Genomic DNA, 18,923 nt, shown 5'->3' with positions numbered 1-18,923 from the left:
AATAAGGAAAGATCTTATTGAACAAATTTTAATATCTGGCAACAAACTCAAAAACGGAAACATTTTACATCCACCCTGTGATTGTATATTTTCTAAGTGAAACGATATAGTACATATCACTTATTTGTAATAAATGACTTCAGACATAAAGATACTATTAATCTGTTGTTCATACAAACATTCTTAAACTCACAACAAATGTACTAATTAGAAGTCACTGAGTAATGACACCAAAAGACAGTTTGCTCACAAATGCTACTACAGCAATGATGGCTACTTAAAAAAGTGCAAAGATTCATATACTGTAGTCATCATCACAGTGCAGTACATTTCAGAAAATAGCCTGTTTTAAAACAGGTTGAAGAAGGTTACTGGGTCCTCATCTTCCTCCAGCTGGGCATCCTTACAGAAAAAGGGAGGGTTAAGTTGTCCAGGGTCCACTAGTCCGATGACGTTGTTGAAGAAGCTAAAGGTGAAAAACAGAAAGAACCCACAATGAAACCCTCCAGACAGAAACTGTGGGTACTGCTGTAATCTGTTTAGTGTGAGGAGAGAACCAGAGCTCAAGCTTTGGTAGTCTTTTCCTCCTGGTTTTTTGTCTCTCCAGGATTTTGCAGGCTTTTTGGGGGGGATTGTTGGCCTAAAATTACTAAAATTACTAAAATTCCAATGCATGTTGTGATGTTTTTTAAGCATTTTCCTTGCAAATAAATCATGGAAGAAAGTGAAAATTGCAAAGAATATTTACAATTTCTTTTTTGCATTTTGAATTATAAAAAAATTGAGGGCAACTTTTTCCAGTGAGAATAAAACTGCTAGTAATTTGGTGACATATGGCTCAATATTTTGTGTGACTATGATTGGTTAAACTCATGGGAAAGATTCAATTGCTGAAAAGTTACAGTGACTGGACAAAACTGCAAGGTTGCGCAGAATTCACAGGGATTTATTGTAATCCCATTAATTGTTCAATTGCAACATTGCAACTGTTGAGGGTCTGAGGGTCTGAGTTGTACTGAATTTAAAATGACAACTACCCAAACATTAAAGGAAAAGTTAACCCTACAACCGTAATTCAACAGTAAAAAAATGCTTTTAAAAATGCAACTTTTGTTCATATTTACATTAAAGGAATAGTTGCTTTCTTGCTGAGAGTTAAATGAGAAGATCAACACTGCTGTCGTGTTTGTATGGTACATATAAAGCATAGTCCAGCAGAGATGTGCTGGTAGGCAAAGCCAGCCTAGCTGTTTAGCTGTTTATGCTAAGCTAAGCTAATTGTAATATGTGTTCCAGACAGATTTGAGAGTGTCATCCATCTTCCCATCTAACTCTTGGCAAAAAAGCAAATAATCTTATTTCCCAAAATGCTGGACTATTTCTTCAAGATGAGTAAGTGTTCTCATGTGTTCTTAACTTTTCAGTAAGGATTTTCATCTATATGTAGACTATAGTTTTGTTTTGATGTGCTGTTTCACTATGTTGTGTCTCGGTGTAGAAAAGACAGTGTTTCACATTGGTTGGACAATAGAAGTTCTGCATAACAGGAAATACATAGATTCAACTAGAAGCTCTAATCATAGCTCTGTTGCACTTAGGCCCACTACCAGTGAACCAAGTTCCTCATAAAGCAGATCTGGAGAGAAATGTGATACTTCCCATTTGTGCGTTGTCATATGCATGCACTGACCTGGTCACCACCCATCCAGATCTATCGGTATGAAACAAAGTGCTGACAGGAACGCATCCAAACTCAGTGACAGTGCTCATGTACTTTGCTGCAGAAACAGAAGTGGATCACAAGGGAGATGAGGCAAGACAACCAGACAAGCAGGTTTGAGAACATAACATACAAGGGCAGTGATTAGAAAGAAGAATCACAGAGTCATGTGCTTCAAAACACCACATGACTTTGCCATTTTTCTGTCTAATTTCCTCTAGTTTCATCTTACTGTACCTTTCCCCTTTTTCATCTGCAGCTCGCCTGCCCAGGTGTTGACCAGGACTCCCTGTCCTGGACCAGAGGAGCTTCCCAACACAACCTGTCCCAGCAGGGAAGCATTCTGTGGGATCTCCAGCGGGTGGAAGTCTACACTCAGTGGCTTCTTGCAACATGTGCGGTTCCTGTAGTTAATCTTATACATAACACCCTGGAGGACAGGACAGCATTATATATTATGTCATTTATGTTGTACATAATAGTTCCTAATTTAGATATGATTGATTTGTTGTCATTACCTGTCTGTAGAGCAGAAGTACATCAAAGCGGAAGGTCTTGTTATTATAGGATCCAATCTCTCTGAGGTGGATGCGCTTTCCCAGTGCATCGTAGCTGTACCTGGCATAGGCCATCAGCTTCTCACTTTGGGTGGACTGGGAAAATGACAAAATGTACGTTATTTTTGTGTGAAGTTTCTCATTACATTACTCATAATTACACTTACTTTGAATAGTATATTGGCAGGACATTTGCTTTACACAGTTGCATAATCACTTGTATGAAGAGATCCAAACTTACCACAGAGAAGCTTCCAGTCATCAGGGGTGGGGATTCTGTTCAAATGAAATACGTCTTTTTATTGTTTGATAATAAATAAAACATTTACATCTCAACTGTGCTAAGCATGCAACATAACACTTCCTCATGAATGCAAAGGCAAAAATAGAACAGCATGATCAGTGTTTATCTCGGAGGTGAACTGCTAAGATTGAAAGAATCATTCAACTAGACAAACATATTAACTCAATATCTGTGGTGTTGTACTTACTGCATTTTTGTGGTCTCTGAGCTAGGCAGCCCGCTGAGAGGCACACAAGCAGGATGAGGACTCTCATGCTGTCCGATGGTAGATTTACTTTCGTCTGCACACAGAGGCAAATGTGCTGTCACTTCAGAGTGCTCGCTTCCTTATAAACAAACCAGTGAGGCTCCCAGCCTGCATCCACTGCCAGGTTTTCTGTGAGTCCTCAGTAGCTTATGCACTTGTCCTGTCAGAATAAAGCTAAAATGTTGTGGGTCTGAGTTTATGTAATATCATTTCCTCCTCTCTATGTAGCATATTCTGGCAGTACATAAAGGACAGGGAAGAGTTGAAAACAGTCATTCTCTTTGTGGAGCTCCGGGAAATGAGCTGCCACATCTGTTCTTCCCTTTTCCCTTTATTTGAATTCATTTACATGACCACAGATCAACACCATATCCATAAAATATGAAATGCTGCTCCTCTTGTTGTGTCTTGCTTTTTGTTTATTTATCGAATATACAGATTCATCACTGGACCGTAATTCAAGCAATATATATTATGAATTATGTACATATTGTGAACTCTTAAATTCCTGACATGCATCTCTTTTACCCTACTACAATGCTGTTTATTTTATGTTGTCATTACACTCAGAGACAAGATGAAATATATGCACTTGTTGAGTATTCTTAAAATACATTTTTATTGATAAAATCTATATTCACACCTCACCTCATATTCACATTTATAGTAACACCTCAAATCATCCATAAAGTGGGACTATGTATATGGTATGTAAGCAGAATTGGTACAAGCTGAAAATAAAACACTGACATATTATCTTGTTGATATGACATTATATATCACATATAAGCCAGTAAAAAAGAAGCGTGAGGAGGTGATTTTTCTTAAGATCATTTTATTTTTTATGTTATATTTATCTTATGGTTGATACTGGGGCAGGATCAGCAGAGGCAAAAAGAAAAACATTGACTGAAGAACAAAAAACTTTAAAAAGACAGTGATAAAGCACAGGCAAAAAACAAGTCAACCTTGGTCAGCCATTCAACAGATGAAACTGATCTTGAATTGCCCTTCTTCAGCCTAGACAGACATTTGATAAGGGGAATGCTGATAACTTACTATTACCAAGCAACCAAATCTGTTAGCTAGCACGATCAAACTCTTTATGACAAGAGGTGGTAGTATCACTACCGCTTTTGTCCACATGTCCAAATCGGCACAAAATGAAAGTTCCTTGTAGTTGCTTTAAAATCTCAAATAAAGACATTAGTTAAAGGAGGCCATCAGGGCTTGTTGAGGAACATGCTGAAGAAGTCTGCTGGCTCTTCTTCACTGTCAGCCTTCATCTCTGCATCTGGGCAAAAGCTTGGAGGGTTGAGCTTACTGGGGTCAGACATCCCAATGATGTTGTTGAAAAAGCTAGTGAACAGAAAGACAGAGGCATAAATGATTACTTTGTCAGATGCAAACATTTCAGATTTTCTGAAATCAGTGTCCCGCCTGTTCTTTATGCCCTATAGAGTGATTTATACCATGTTGCTGATAGTGTAAACTAACCTTATCACCATCCATCCAAACTGCTCCGTGTGATACATTGTGTTGATAGGAATGCATCCGAATTCAGTGACTGTGCTTGTGTACTTTCCTGTAGAGTCAGAGAAGAAAGTGAATAACCCGGCATGGATGAATCGAGTTCTAACCATTATCAGATTACATAGTAACCCTCTTAACCCTGACCATTACAAGTTCTCTAACCTCCTTTGTTGGGAAGATCTCCTGTCCAAGTGTTGACCAGGAGTCCTTGTCCAGGTCCAGATGAGCTGCCCACAACAGCCTGGCCCACCAGAGATGCATCCTTTGGGATTGCCAGAGGGTAGAAGTCTGACTTCAGAGGCTTTTTCTTGCATGTACGGTTATGTTCGTTGATCTCATACATGGTACCCTGATGGATGAAAGTAGTGGAATGAGGATGAGCGTTACTTATTGTGATTCATTTGACTTTTACGCCTGATGTTTATACTTGTATGTAAATGTATGTAAAAAGGTGAGGGGTTTTAAAACTTTTTAGTATAGCACGATTACTGAACAACAAGTTGATATTGAATATTAAAATGACTTAATTAAAACTCATGTTTCATGACTCTTTAAGCATTTCATTTCACATAAATACTTACACCTTGATTAACAATATATAAATTAACATTAATTGTTATACAAACCAAGACAGATAAATGCCATTTATTGTGTAATTTGTTCACAAGCTCCACTAACAATTTCTACTCCCATAACTTTGGGATGGACAGATAAAACAGACAAATAAAAGAAAGGCCTCACCCCCTCATTAAAAAACAAGAGATTAGACTCACCGCACCTTTTATTATTGGTCCATTACATTATATATGTGCTGTATTTCCTAGATCCCTTTTTATTGAGTGAGGAGCCCATGCTGAAGACAATTGCATTTTCTGAATCTGAATTTGTACTTCTCAGTCTTTGTTCATATAATAGAAATTGACTATAAACTTTGAATGTAATTATTTTGAAGCAGAGCTATGTGCCTCTACTTCAATAAAAAATATTTTCCTTGTACTTTTCACTTCTGATCAGGAGTGACTGCACTCTGAAATAAATATTTGGGATGTTCATTTGGTCACCTGTCTGAAGAGCATAAGGACGTCATAGGTGAACGTCTTATTCTCGTAGTTGCCGATCTCGATGAGCCGAACCCGCTGCTCCAGTGCATCATACAGGTACTGGGCGTAAGTCCACAGCTTCTCATTCTGTGTGGACTGGAAAAAGAGGTTGTGAGTGAGTTTACGTTTCCCTGTTTCAAATGATTGCAAATTTGCTTAGTAAATATGGTCAGGTGCTGCTTTATTGTGCTTATAGAAGACTATTCGAAACACTCACCACAGTGAGGGCCCCGCTCAAAAGAGGAGGACTTGCTGTGTTATGGAAGAAGATTTGAGAACGTTGCATTATTTTACAAAAGCGCACATTTGACACAGTAAAACAGCATTAAAGGGTTAGTGGTTTTTTTTTAAAGTAGGGTTGTATGAGGTACTTATCCATAGTACATAGACAGTAGTACCATCACAGAAGCTAAGCAATGTACTGCTGTGGGTGTGAACAGCAACAAAATGTATCAGTCACCTAAGAAAAGGCTCAAAATCAATATCAGCATAATTGTATGCAATATTTAGAATATTTTCATTTCTTTACCTTCTATTCTACATAAAGAGTACACTTAAAATTATATAGGTTTAGGTAGATAAAATATGTTTTGCTGCTACTCCCATCTGCAACAGTGCACCGCTCAGCTTCTGTGCCAACGACACCTGTCTGCTTCTTCAAACTAGGGGTGTGCTGACCCCTGTCTGCTGTAGGTAGGCTAATGCACTTACAATGGATAGTTACCTCATACAACCACACTTCAACGAAACCTGAACTACCCCTTTAAATAAGCCTGATCCCTGTGTACAACTATGCTTCAATATTGTGAAAGAATAAAATTACATAAGCAATGAGTGACAAATTCATTCCCACAACCACAATCAAAATCTCTTTTTCGTTATTTTACTTACAGCATGGGTGAGGTTTCTGGGCCAGGCAGCCTGCCAGTAAGCACGTTAATACCACTAAGAGTCTCATATTGGAGGATTCCACACTTCTGGTGTCAGCCAAAAACACACTGGTGCTTGACAGCAGTGTCACTCCTTTATAACTCCAGACACTGAGCCTCAAGGGAAACTCCTGCTGCCGGGTTTTATTTTTAACCCTCTAGGTGCCTCATTAGAGTCAACGAACAGCTTCTGTTATCTGGCTCACATCAAGATAGAAAACCTTGACAGCCAGTATCTCTTCCTACCTAACAACTGTTGTACTTTATGTACACTAAAGGCTGGTTAATGTTTTTAACACTTGTACTGAAGTTAGTGTGTATAACCATTAAGGATTTTTGTATCTATACATATTTTACTTACTTATACAGTACAGTCAGTGAAATTTGTTCTGAAAAGTAAACTTTTCATTAAGTGCATGTTATCGGTGTGACTATGTGGTCTGTGCACAGTGGGTGAGGGGTGAAGAATGTTGTTTGTGTTCACTAAAGATGGAGGCTTATAAACTCTGAACTGGATTTTGTCTGAAAGGAGAGGAGGATCACGTGCGCTAATGAATAGCTCCATGACTGACATCACAGTCATATGATGTGCAGGTGTGACTGCGGCCATCAGACCACCTGGTTATCACACAAATCTACAATGTCACTGGTTTCACAATAACCTGTAATTCAATACTTAAACTTCAAACGCTCTACAAAACTGCAAGTGGAACTTTGAAGTTTACACGTTTAAATCTAAAGAAGGGGTAAATGCCACATTATACTAAAAAAAAGCAGGTATCAAAACAACAGGTGCTCTTATAGATCCAAGGACATATCATGAGACCATGACCAATGAGTCATAACCAAATAACCATTACTAATCAGAGTAGCACTGGATAATTGGGTAGATTCTCAAAGGGCATCAATATCTTTAAGATTAGCAAATCCTTCACACACAACAAATAGCATCAGATATGCCATACGAACAGTCACAGCAAATACAATTACAGATATGGAACATAGTCCAGCTCTTTATAGCTGTTAAGCCCATTAATCAAATTAATCAAAGGCTTTTTAATTTTCGCAATGTAGTGTGCCTTGGTATTTTTCTGTTATGACTCATTGATCACAAGCACAAATATAACCTCTCCTCTTATTTGGTCTCATTTCATGTGGTTTGTATGTATGACAAGAGGACCTTATCGCTCTTTCATCAGTGTGTCAAACACTGACTGTGATAATATGGTCATTTGATTGTGACAGGTTTCATGGTTAAAAGAGCAGAACAATACTTTGTTATCAACAGTCAACAAATTGGTTGCACGACAGTTAAGTAAATATTGTAACATAACCTAAACATAACCTTTGATTCATAGAATTTGAAGCAAATCTTCTTTGTTGTATCGACCCGCACAGAATCAATCACAACCCCATAATTTTTTAATAAAGTTTTGTTAAATCAAGTTTATTTTCTATCTGCAGTTGAAAAAATTAATTAGAAATAAATAAAACTCAAAATTAAATTAAATTAAATTTGGATGTTAAATGGGCTACGGAACGCTGAGATCACATGATGATGATGGAACATTTTCTTCAGAAGTCTTTCACCTACACATTATTTGTCACAGTGTCAGGTGATTCCTGCACTGCCAATCCAGTCAGACTGCAATCCAGTCAAACGAAAAGAGAGAGTGATAGATCTCAAACACTTTATTTCAAAACAAAATGACGCACCAGTATTTTATTATATATATATATTGCAGCAGGAAACTCAAATGAAATTTCTTTCCTATTTTTAAACATCCTATAAAACTGGTTTATCATTAAGCTCATCCAGGCATCTGAAGTGAGTCTGAGTGTTACCTTTGCGGAGAAAGACAGAATTTAAGTTACACTCAAGTTTATGGTGTAAATATTTAGCATCACAGATACAATGTAGTTCAAATGTATTGTAATGTATTGTATGTTGATTTTATATTTTCTTACAGTCAGCATATCCAAAAGTTGACCCAGTTAACAAAAACTCCTACACTTTGCATATTTAAAAAGGTTTTTACCCTCATGATTAATAAACAAGAATGTTACTGACATGTTTACATAAGAGGAACCTGCCTTATGTAGCCCTGATGCAGTGTGTCTAAGGTTACCAGAATTAGCTGGAGAAAGAAAAAACACTTTTATATCAGTTGTAAAAAACATATGAAAAAGACTGAAAAAGATTGGTTGGAAGTGTAAGTGGGAGTATTTTGGTAAATCAGATTGCTAAAAATATATACACTTTTCACTCAATTTGAAATACAAACACTCAAAATTGGGATCTTCTCAAAGTTTCTGAGGCACAGCATGTGTCTGTCCGACAACTGGAGGTAGTTTGAGCAGCTGGCAAATGGCGTTGCACTCTGGTCCATGTTGCTCCTCCAGAAAGTACCGGAGGCCTCTGGCAGCAAAGTTGGAGGGGCCTCTGGGGGTCTTGGTGGAGTGAATCTGGGGGTCAGTGAGGTAGGTCAGCCCTTTGCCATTGGCTGTCACCCAGCCTGTATAAAAAAGGGGGAGAAACTCATATATGAAATGTTAATGCAGACCTATCCCATATGAAAAGACTTTGTGGAAAATCATGTAACTATTAGTGATTTCAGTACTCAGCGATACCTTGTAGGTCAACAACAACTTCATGACAGTCAGAGAACAGGTAAGTAAAGTGTCCAAAGGCAAGACCATATTCTGTAGCCTGTAAACTCATGTCCTTCTTTCCAGTGTTGTTGGTCAGTTTGACGAAGTCTCCGAGCATGTAGGGCTCCACTGTCACACAGCCCACAATCTCATTCCCATCCAAAATCTGTTTACAAGTACAGAAATCAGGAGGGAAATTACGAAATATGTAAAGCCCGTCTATGTACACAACTCATTACTATGGCTTCATAAATACAGTATTTCTGTGGTTTCATTTTTGTCTGTAATCCAAAGGCTTTATTATTATTACTACATTATGTTTCACTTCAGAAGAGGCCAAAATGGTAACTCCAGAACACAAGTTCTGTTTTTTGTTTTTTTGGTCAATTCATTCGGGACAATTAAGAGAATGCGCGCCACTAAGCTATTATTTATATTATAAATTCCCATTTTCCCTTTTAACAGCTCATTGTACATTCTAGACTAATAACCAACAACATTTTTGCACTACGACTGTCATGAGGGTATATTTCTAGCTGGGAACTAACAAATGGAGGGTGGACTGGGGTATTACATTTGAATTTCAACCAAAACTGCTCCAAGGCTGCTGCAGGCTATCCTGCACTCTGCTGTTTCCAAAGTTTTATATATATATATATATATATATATATATGTGTGTGTGTGTGTAAGTGGTCCTATTAAAGTTGTATTTATGGATGAAGTCATTTTAATTTTAATGCAGCATCTGCCATCTCTGCTTTCTTTGCATAATGTAAATTTGTATGCAATTATTTTATGTTTGGCAGGTTTATTTTTTCTTTATGATTTGGCCTCACCAACAGTGCTTCCGAGGGAATGAAGAAGATCTGAGCCATCACCTCCTTGTCGTAAAGGCTCTTATTGAATTTAGTCACGTAGTACTGGGCTGTCATCTGTCTCTCCACATCTTTCAAGTGAAACTGGATTTCCTTTGGCTTCAGGTAATCTTTCCCCACATAACTAGATGGATGTAAATACACAGACAAAGTGAGACTAAAAGTCATTATTTTCAGGTTGTGTCTGCTTTTGGAATAGCTGCATACCTGCTTAACCTCTCCTCCTGATGTAAAAACTGTACCCATATTGCAGTTCTCTGCTTTCCCTGCATTCCCATCGGCTCCCCAATGTAAACGCAGGTCTCCCTGGCTGTCCACAGTCCTGTGGCTTTGGAGAACTTTAAATGAAGCGCACCTAATAGAGATGACATTCAGAGATTAGCGAACAGTTGCAATCAGTGTTTTATTCACTCCTTAAAGTTAGTTTCGACACTGCCATCGTTAGAGTCACACTGCTACTGTGGCTAAAAAGATGTACTGATGATGAAGACACATTTCAACGACAATGGTGATTCAAACTTACTGTACGCGGTCCTGTGCTCCTTGAGTTTGAATTGCGTCTTGTCACTGTGCAATCTCTTCAGCAGACATTCATGGCAAACTCCAGACAATAGAGCTTGGTAATCCTGCTGTGACAACATAAACTGCCTCTCAGGGACAACACCGGCTACAGGGTTGTGCTTTAGGCAGCTGTAGCATAAGGGGTTCTTCGTTTGAGGGACATTCACTTTCTCTGTAGAAGTGACTTTACTACCTTGGTGTCCACTTTGGTTCTCCTCCAGCATCTCAAATGAACTCTCTGTGGAGGTTTCAGTGGAAACACACTGTTCTGGGATAAACTGGGAGAGGTTTGGGTGTGGGGTTGCTAAGGAGTTCTCGGTATCAGCTTCAGTGTCCATTTTTGGGCCAACGTTAAGGCTCTGCAGAGGTCGTGGTATGGACGAGGCTCCACTTTCCCATCCAGATGTGTGGTTTTTGTGTGTGGGATCATGAGCTGAATCACTGGTTTCCGAATCAAGTGTTTCCAAGAGGAAGAAGCTTCCATCGGACCCTGCTGACTTGCTGCTTTGGCTGGTTCCTGCTTCTGACAGGCAATTTGCCAGAGGTTTTCTGTTTGTGGGGGAGTTCAGGTCAGCTGAGATTTTTTCCCATGATGACTGGGAACTGAAACTGTCACTGAGGGAGCTGGAGGATGTTCTGAAATTAAGTTGGGATAAGGATTGTACTGCCCCCTCAGCTACTGATGGTTTCAGTGGCACACTGATATCAGGTATCCAGTCCTCCTCAGTGCCCAGTGTCTCTGTTGCAGCTTGTATCACTTCAAACTTCTCTGAATCACTACTTGCATTGGAGGAGGAAGTGGAAGGTATTGTGGATCTCTGGGCTGTATGGGAACTGACACCAGAGGTACAACCCTGTAAGTCTCGCTTCCTGTTTGTAGCGGATTGTAGCATGCTGTCTGACCTATCATCATCAACCTCAGTGGTCACACAGCTCTGGTTGCTTGCGTGTGCCTCACGTTCAACTGCAATACCTCCAGTGTAGCCGCTGCTGCTGGGCCTAGGAGACCCTGAACTACTCAAGGAGAAGTTCTGCCATGAAGAGCCAAGGTTATCTGTGCTTCCTAAAGTGGTACATAGGTCATTTTCTTGAGGCGGGTGGGCAGCAGATGAATTTGAACCTGTCTGTTCTGGCTTGTCTCCTTTAGGTGCATCTTTTGACACTCTGCAGGCCTCAGTGCTACATTCTGTGTTGAGTGTACCAATGGTTGTCCCCAGTGCAGTTATACAAAGCATTGCCGTATCTATATCGTCTTCTGTCCCCTTGCAGTTTATGTTACCTGTCTCACACAGTGATGCATGATACTTTTGGAATCTCTGCATAACCTTAGTGAAACCTTCCAGAGTGAAATTTACTGATGTGTCCTTGATGTTTCTGTAACTGTCAGGGATAAAAGAACCCTTGTCTGAATTAAGGAAAGGCTCCACTCGCAACAGAAGCTTGACTTGGCTGACCAGATTCATGATTTCAGCACAGAGACTGTCTTTGTCTTGGGTGTCTGAATCGTAATAATAGAAATTTGCCAACGCTTTTTGGCAAGCTTGGGTTGCCTGTGCCACAACCTCCTGAGGCGTGCCAAGCCATTTGTGAGTGACAGTGAGGGAATAGGCTGCCTTGAGGAAGGTGTGAAGCTCCTGCTTGCTGGTGACCAACTGGCCCTCTGCTTTGGTGAGCAGGCCGATTGTAAATGCCTCTCTAGCCTGCAGGAGGAAAGACTGCCTTTGTGAGGCAGGGCACTCCACTGAGAAACTATACGATAACAAGGAGATCCCTTGAGTTGCCTGAAAGAAAAGAGGTCAGAGTAAGGCAGAAGAATAATAAAGCTGCAATAAATAAAATGTATACCTCTTCAGAAGATACTTGTGTTGTACAAGCTATCTCATTTGCTATCCTGCCTCTGCTGTGAAAGTATAAGTTTATTCATTTATGTCTCTAGGAACCTCTGGGAGAGTTGAAAGGGAGGCACATGAAGCATGAACTTCAGTTTGCTTTAAACCTTGTACAAAGTTTGAGTCATAACTTATATCTGAACACATGATACACATATTTTTAGCTTTGGTGAGATTTACCCTTTCTAGGGGTTATCATTATTGTTATCTCTTTCCATTGGGAATAAACGTCTATAAATCTGTTTAGAAATAATAGAAAATGCTCCACATTTGTTCTTCAGTGTCAAAGTAATCTAGTGATGGTTGTCTGTAGACACTGCAAATAGCTAATTTTGCATATCTTTAATGGTGACAGTTTGCCAAAATGTAAACAAATAAAGGATAAAAAACCAGGGCTTATGTTGCAGCTCACTGCTAACAGACTCCATGGCAACATTAAAGTTCCTGTTCACTCCTTCCAAAGCAAAGAGGGGGGTGATGTGCAGTTGTCTCAATTGGGAGTGAGTGTGGGCCCACAGTGGCAGATTTTGAAAACCATGAGCTGTGGCAGAGAACCATCAATAGAACAACTTACCACATTGGTCAACACATAGAGTGAAGTGTACTGGCTATAAACCACAGCCATCTTAGCTGCCTGGGCTGCTGAAAGAAGACGATGGCCGCTGTCCCCAAGTAAAGACTGCTCAAAACAATCAGACAGACAGACAGACATGTTTTTATTGTTATTGTTTTTGTGTGGACCCCAGGAAGACCAGCGACCACTTTGTGGAAGCTAGTGGGGATTCAATTTAAGAATAAAGAATAAGAATATAAACTGTTTTTTACCAAATCAATATCTGGATTATTACTAAAAGCGTGGAAGTCCTCATCATTCATAGACACCAATATGTTAGCCAGTATGCCAAGAGAGGTTCCAATGCCCTATAAAATATACAGCCATGCAGAGCAAAGGTTTATGAGAGTGCATAAACTGGTATATGCATGTTTACAAGCTCACAATGTGGTAACCGCAATGGTGATATCTGGGTGGAATCTGGGTTACCTTTTTATCAGGTTGAGGAAGTGAGTAGTAACCAACCAGTGAAGCCCAGATTAACTCTGCAGCCTCCAGCCACAGCCCTGACACAGAGCACAAAATTAGAGCCTGAGCAATACATCTGTTAGCCAATATAGCAACAAAATAGTGGAGTAAACTATTTTCTGTTATTCAGGAAAAAGATCTTACCTAGCTTTTGCAAAATCATTCCACGCACTTGAACACTAACAGCCTGCACAAGAGCCCTGTCACTTTCAGAGTGGTACACCCAATAACCTGTAAGGGAAAGCCAGGATTTAGTTTTTAATTTAGCTTGTAAAAAACATGTTCATTACATAGCAAGGAACGTACCTGTGGCCCCGCTACTGTTAATGAGACTGCTCAGTATGTATTCTGCCTTCTGTAGTTTGCCTGTAGGGAAGATGATTATAATGTTCACAATAATCCCAACCGTAACAAAACAAACATCAAATATCTGTATAATGAAAATGATTAATGATGAGAATGGCAACGTAATGAAAGCCTTTTCACACGTAAACTCCACTGTAAGCTTGCATCAATCACTATTATCCCACAAAACAATGATTAGCATGATGTAAGACGTGTTACTCATCCTTCATATTTATTCAGTGCCAGTGGCTCTCCACAAAGCTATAATACAATGTAATAATAATGAATGTAATGAAGTATCATCACCAGTCCCATACACTCCAACCCACACTTCCACCACACCGTACCTGAGTTAAAGTAGACTCTGGCTTGTCTTATGACCAGCTGGGGGGCCACGGGGGTGTCACGGTGGCGTCTGTGGAGCAGCTTGGTGATCTTCAGGAGCCGGCTGGACTCGTCGGTCCAATAGAGGAAGCGGTCGACTAAGAAGACAACTGCCAGTGCTGTGCGTGCCTCCTGAGCCACGATGGATGCCTTTAGAACAGCCTGGCAACATGGAAAAGATATTTAGTAAATATATATAACACTACAAAGAAACCATTACTCAGCTGTGTGATTATTACCAGGAGTTGTGATAGATTCTTGCTGACGAGGTCATTGAGGTTGGTCTTGTCACTGGCACTGACTGACTGCTTATACTGCCACTTCTCTGGCACAAAGGGCCACTTCATGTCCATAGCCTCCTGCAGGAGAGAGGCCAGTTCTGCACAAAGCATGTCTACGGGGAAATAAGGGGAATTTAATAAATCCAACAAAAGTGTGTGGTAGTGCAAAGATTAAGTGGCCTAATAACGTTAAAACATCAAGGCTGAATAAAATGGGGGGGGAATGTTTGCATGGGGGGGAATAATGTTACTTAAAGCTACACTAGGAAACTTTCTACATTGTCAACTTCCTTCAGGAAAATCTAGACGGATTGCTGTTTAGAACTTCGTTTTGGTTCTTATCTAACCCTGTGTTACTGCCAGTAGGCAGCAAAGTGCTCTTATTTGACAACATAATTCCCAAATACTGAGAACAGATGCAGACTCACTTTATGACTTAGTTTTAGTAGCTTTGGAAAGTTTCCAGTATTTGGTTTCATAAAATTGCTTCAGTGTAATTTTAGAATTAATAGCAGGAAATAAATAAATAAAAAAAGACAGTATGGGGTTGTTTTTTTTTTTGGTGTTCCGAATCTGACTTCCTCCCATACCCAAATGAAAAGTGACCAAATAGCACCATCTTGTGTCTGACCTCTGCAGCTACAGTAGTTCAGCCTCTCTGCCTCAGAGGGCTGGGTGGACTGTTGAGCTGCCTGGAGACATTCCTCCAGTAAACCTCCCACCTCCTGGCTGTCCATTCTGTACACAGATGACTCAAAACGGGGAATCCCATGGATTGACCAGACTGCTGTTGAGAAAGGATTGCAACATCCAGGCTATTTGTAAATTTCAAAACAAGAGATTCAGTCAGTACATTAATAAAAAACTCAATCTCAAATACATTTTATTAAATAACATGACATGTCCTTTTTACGATTAAAATCCATATATATGCTGTAATTTATACTTATCATTTTATTGACAGTACACTTCTGCTGATGCCCCTGTTTCCCATGAAGCAATGCCCCAGCTAATGAAAAATTGATTTATAGACCGTTAAGAGTTATAGCTGTGTGCAAATGACATACATAGTGACATATAACTAATATCTAACATATAACTAATATTCTGCAGCACTTTTCAGACATATATAGCTACTATGTACAAAAATGTGTGAAAGCTCTTTTAGGTGTATGAGCATACTCAGGACAACTCAGTGAGCATAGAGCAAACACACAGTGTTATGTGTGGTTAGTGTGATGATGCTGTACAGGTGTTTTCACATTGTAAATGTTATACCAAACACAGAGTCATTGACCTAGAGACATAACTCAACAGGAGTGGAAGTTGTTGTTGTTAAGTAGACACATTCAAAACACTTCTTCTCGCTTGACCTCAACCGTACAACAGTGTCCCTTTTGCTTTAATGTGCGATTTATAGCACCTTATTTTCATACTCAGTAGTGAAACAGCACCTACCTTGTCTCCCCTGCTGTTTGTCTTCCTGGTAGGCAGTGCTATACGGTGCTGCCTTCAAAGGGTATCGGAAATATCGCAATTTCAACTTGAGACAGCTTGTTGAGAATCAAATGCATTCGTCATATTGGTCGGTTATTATACTACTATTATCTTATCATTATTAACTGAATAGGGGGATTTATTGATAGCAACCACTATAACTCGAACAATGTATGAACTTATTTAGAAGGTATTTTTTTTTGTTGTTCATGTAAACCAAGAGACAAAAGTGGTAACTATGCTGATTATATGATTATTTCTTCTTTTGCAAAGACAAATCAACAGTAATGTCACAGTCAAATATAGCCTACCATTAATTGTAAAGTAGGCTAAAAAGAAAAGAAACTTGTATTCTTGTAATACGGCAAAAACAGTAGCTATATGTTCAAGCATTAAAGTGTTAGTAACTTCAACTTTCACAAAGTTAACACGCGTTTCAGTGACAAGATGTGTGATTCTCAAACTGACCGTACTTTCCACACACGAGCAAAAAAAAAAAAAAAAACAAATCAGTGTTTTACTTTTTACCAAATGAACCACTCTAGTGTTGCTATGCTTAACTTAACATGACAAGACCCAATAAAATAAAGTAATACAAACTGGTGTATGTTTAGGATTGTCGCTCACTTAATCCCGCATGACCTGAATGCAACATGTGACGTTATGAAGGGGGCAGAACCCTTCCTTGTTGCAACAGGTAGACTCTGTTTATCCACAATAAAATGTACAATCTGTATGTAAAATGAAGAAAAGATGTATTCAGTGTGGACTCTTTGATGAACCTTAAACACCCATAAACCCCAGTGCATCGTATATTTTCTCTACCTGCCATGCAGTGTGATGGATGTGTATCAATTAATAAATGCATGAATCCCCCATTCTTCCACTGCAGCAAAATAAAGCTTCTGTGTCATCCTGCAGAAAAGCATTTAAAACTGTACATTTTTAGAAGTTCCTGAGAGGCATTTGAAGGCAGCACAATAACTGAAGTGGAGACATGTGTGAGACGATCGAGACATAGATAGATAGATTGACTGCACGCACTGATCTGGCAGAGCAGCCACCAGTGAGACAGATTGTTTTGGTGTGTAATGGTGCGCAGCAGCACGTGTACATGTGCTGTTGCTGTGATACTACCAATAGGCGGGACTGTGGCTCTGCAGCAGTGTGATTGTGAGCTGCACAGCTGGAACACGACCAGAGGGGCTGGCACGCGGTCCAGCTGCGGCCAGATGACTGAGATCAACTGCTTCTGCCACGACAACACCACATCCATAACTTGCTTCCGAGTGCGCCGCCAGAGGACTTGTGCGCATTGTAGGGTTAATGTGCCGTAAAGAAAGAAATACCCGCATAGCTCATTCAGCATCAACTCCGGAGAAGGAGCAGAGTGTATCTCTTCTGATGAGTTCTTGTGGGGTTCGATCATCGGCGGCGCCTTCTCTCCGCATGACCTGGTGCTCCCACTCCGAAGCCGAGCAGGCGTTTTGAGTTCGGTGGTGCTGGTGATGTAACGGTTTTCATCTCAGTGCTCACTCCACAACTGTTATCACTGCAGCCTCCTCTATCAGAGCATGGGACCCTTCAAACTCTAAAGGTAAGAAATGTGCCATAACTTGAATGTTAGTGCAGAGTACTGAAGCCACTGGAGCTCATTTGGACATTTTTACGCATGGTGGGATGTCTGTCTTTATCGACTGGTCAGGCACTTATATTAAGAAGACATGTTATGTTATGATATGTGTTTCCGTTCTATGGATCACTCTATGATCAGCTAGTTGTGGTATTTTATTGCAACAATAAATAAGATCAGGCGTGGACTTGTCTTGTTGCACCATCAACCACAGCAGTGTCAGAATATTTCACGTTGACTCATTGAGGTGTGATGAATACACTCATACTCATGTAGCTTACTTTGTGTTGAAAAAAGTGCTCACAGCTGTTGTGCTCAGACTTGAAGAAGATGAGGGTTGCATCCTACAGCTGTGAAATATCTACTAGATGAACTAATGGAATTACTGTATCTGGCCTGTGCACAGTAATGTTCAGGAAGAGCTGAGCATCAGTGAGCAGAGTAGAAGCGGATGGAGGAACGCCTGTTCCTAAAATTAGATTTTAGGGAGCGGCGGGGTCTTGACTGGCGTGAGAAGGATGGTAAACAAAAGTGTGCTGACGTGCAAAGTTATTGCTTGACCCATCTGGATGACCTGTTCCTTCAACCCTGATTCATCTTTTCACGGCTGATGGTTTGCTGAGGTATCCATCAAATGCCACTGACGCATACTTTCAAGGCCCCTGAGCAGCCCTGCTAATAACTAATGAACACCTCTGTGGTGATGAGAATTCTCCATGGTGAATAAACACTGGAGGCCACATCCCAGCTCATTGTGAGTCAGCCTTGGCTGCTGAATTAAACAAGCGAGAGGTCAGACTTACCTTGCCCACTTTATTTTTGTTCAGTCAGCCCCCTCATTACCTGTTCTCTGAGACAGGCTGCAGCTGTCTGACTGTGGTGATTCAAGGTGATTTTCTCCCGCCGCCCTCAGAGCAGCAGGGATTAGGAAGCATCTTTGAGCGTCGTGGCTTGCTGATTACTTCGCCCCTGCCTTATCCACCCATGTTTTTGGTGTCACAGCAGTGGGATTTGACTTGTAAGCTGCGACTGGCTGCCTCTCTGGATATTTGAAAGTCTTAGCAGCTGTAGTTCTGCAGCCCATCACATCCTCTTTGGAGGCAGAGAAGTCACTTCGGTGGCTTTCAGTGTGACTGGTTTGGCAAGAGCTTGATGTTGCTGATTAACTGTTCCTGTTTTGAATATCTGGACAAGCTTGCATTGTGTATGCCCTTGTTCGTCCAGATCAGCATCTGATTCAGAGAATGCAAATGAAGCAGTCATCAACATCAGCCATCATATGTGCAGTGTGTGCCCACACAGACAAATCTGCCACCAAAGCACAAATCAATAAAA

The 18,923-nt window shown here is 40.2% G+C and overlaps 4 protein-coding genes across 12 annotated transcripts in view; 1 reads left to right on the top strand and 3 right to left on the bottom strand.

Annotated features, from left to right (window-relative positions):
• Nucleotides 1-12: 12 nt before the first annotated feature.
• LOC127379191 (ependymin-like) lies at nucleotides 13-2,955 on the bottom strand. Its single transcript, XM_051428477.1, has 6 exons — nucleotides 2,769-2,955; nucleotides 2,519-2,553; nucleotides 2,239-2,373; nucleotides 1,958-2,150; nucleotides 1,691-1,778; nucleotides 13-466 (listed from the first exon to the last, which is right to left on the bottom strand). The coding sequence occupies exons 1-6, from the start codon at nucleotides 2,833-2,835 to the stop codon at nucleotides 349-351; spliced, it is 636 nt and encodes a 211-aa protein (XP_051284437.1). The 5' UTR covers nucleotides 2,836-2,955; the 3' UTR covers nucleotides 13-348.
• Nucleotides 2,956-3,646: 691 nt separating this feature from the next.
• Nucleotides 3,647-6,515, bottom strand: LOC127379190 (ependymin-2). Of its 3 annotated transcripts, none has more exons than XM_051428474.1 (6): nucleotides 6,353-6,515; nucleotides 5,679-5,713; nucleotides 5,423-5,557; nucleotides 4,524-4,710; nucleotides 4,301-4,413; nucleotides 3,647-4,187 (listed from the first exon to the last, which is right to left on the bottom strand). In XM_051428474.1, exons 1-6 carry the CDS (start codon nucleotides 6,417-6,419, stop codon nucleotides 4,158-4,160), a joined length of 567 nt encoding a protein of 188 aa, XP_051284434.1. In that variant the 5' UTR covers nucleotides 6,420-6,515; the 3' UTR covers nucleotides 3,647-4,157. The 3 variants fall into 3 exon arrangements, with proteins under 3 accessions (XP_051284434.1, XP_051284435.1, XP_051284433.1); XM_051428475.1 differs by having other exon boundaries at nucleotides 4,334-4,413; XM_051428473.1 differs by having other exon boundaries at nucleotides 4,326-4,413; nucleotides 6,353-6,514.
• Nucleotides 6,516-8,067: 1,552 nt separating this feature from the next.
• alpk1 (alpha-kinase 1) lies at nucleotides 8,068-18,706 on the bottom strand. 4 transcript variants are annotated; one of them, XM_051375301.1, is made up of 14 exons: nucleotides 18,432-18,706; nucleotides 15,090-15,245; nucleotides 14,417-14,571; nucleotides 14,141-14,339; nucleotides 13,755-13,814; nucleotides 13,593-13,679; nucleotides 13,410-13,486; nucleotides 13,193-13,288; nucleotides 12,942-13,046; nucleotides 10,441-12,259; nucleotides 10,125-10,272; nucleotides 9,879-10,041; nucleotides 9,022-9,208; nucleotides 8,068-8,906 (listed from the first exon to the last, which is right to left on the bottom strand). In XM_051375301.1, exons 2-14 carry the CDS (start codon nucleotides 15,193-15,195, stop codon nucleotides 8,695-8,697), a joined length of 3,414 nt encoding a protein of 1,137 aa, XP_051231261.1. In that variant the 5' UTR covers nucleotides 15,196-15,245; nucleotides 18,432-18,706; the 3' UTR covers nucleotides 8,068-8,694. The 4 variants fall into 4 exon arrangements, with proteins under 4 accessions (XP_051231261.1, XP_051231258.1, XP_051231260.1 ...); XM_051375298.1 differs by lacking the exon at nucleotides 18,432-18,706 and adding an exon at nucleotides 15,917-16,963 and having other exon boundaries at nucleotides 15,090-15,273; XM_051375300.1 differs by lacking the exon at nucleotides 18,432-18,706 and adding an exon at nucleotides 15,917-16,963.
• Nucleotides 17,185-18,923, top strand: part of LOC127349506 (RAS guanyl-releasing protein 2) — a 39,358-nt gene continuing 37,619 nt past the window's right edge. For all 4 annotated transcript variants that reach the window (XM_051375312.1, XM_051375314.1, XM_051375311.1 and 1 more), the window contains exon 1: nucleotides 17,185-17,552. The gene's annotated coding sequence lies outside the window, so the exon portion shown is untranslated. The remainder of the gene's footprint in view (nucleotides 17,553-18,923) is intronic.

Source organism: Dicentrarchus labrax, unplaced genomic scaffold (genome assembly GCF_905237075.1).
Source record: "Dicentrarchus labrax unplaced genomic scaffold, dlabrax2021, whole genome shotgun sequence".
Taxonomy (NCBI): domain Eukaryota; kingdom Metazoa; phylum Chordata; class Actinopteri; family Moronidae; genus Dicentrarchus; species Dicentrarchus labrax.
Note: the sequence above shows the minus strand (reverse complement) of the source record. Positions and strands in the feature narration are given on the sequence as shown.

Bases quoted from the DNA above. Each gene is read 5' to 3' on its own strand.
- LOC127379191 (XM_051428477.1), bottom strand. From the start codon at position 2,835: ATGAGAGTCCTCATCCTGCTTGTGTGCCTCTCAGCGGGCTGCCTAGCT. The intron at 2,151-2,238 runs GTAATGACAACA...CCTGTCCTCCAG, and splicing joins TACTTCTGCTCTACAGACAG to GGTGTTATGTATAAGATTAA. The intron at 1,779-1,957 runs GTACAGTAAGAT...CTGTTTCTGCAG, and splicing joins GCAGATGAAAAAGGGGAAAG to CAAAGTACATGAGCACTGTC.
- alpk1 (XM_051375301.1), bottom strand. From the start codon at position 15,195: ATGGACAGCCAGGAGGTGGGAGGTTTACTGGAGGAATGTCTCCAGGCA. The intron at 13,289-13,409 runs GTAACCCAGATT...TATATTTTATAG, and splicing joins TTCCTCAACCTGATAAAAAG to GGCATTGGAACCTCTCTTGG. The intron at 10,042-10,124 runs GTATGCAGCTAT...ACATCCATCTAG, and splicing joins CAGGAGGAGAGGTTAAGCAG to TTATGTGGGGAAAGATTACC.
- LOC127379190 (XM_051428473.1), bottom strand. From the start codon at position 6,419: ATGAGACTCTTAGTGGTATTAACGTGCTTACTGGCAGGCTGCCTGGCC. The intron at 5,558-5,678 runs GTGAGTGTTTCG...CTCTTTTTCCAG, and splicing joins TGAGCGGGGCCCTCACTGTG to TCCACACAGAATGAGAAGCT. The intron at 4,414-4,523 runs GTTAGAGAACTT...CTGACTCTACAG, and splicing joins AGATCTTCCCAACAAAGGAG to GAAAGTACACAAGCACAGTC.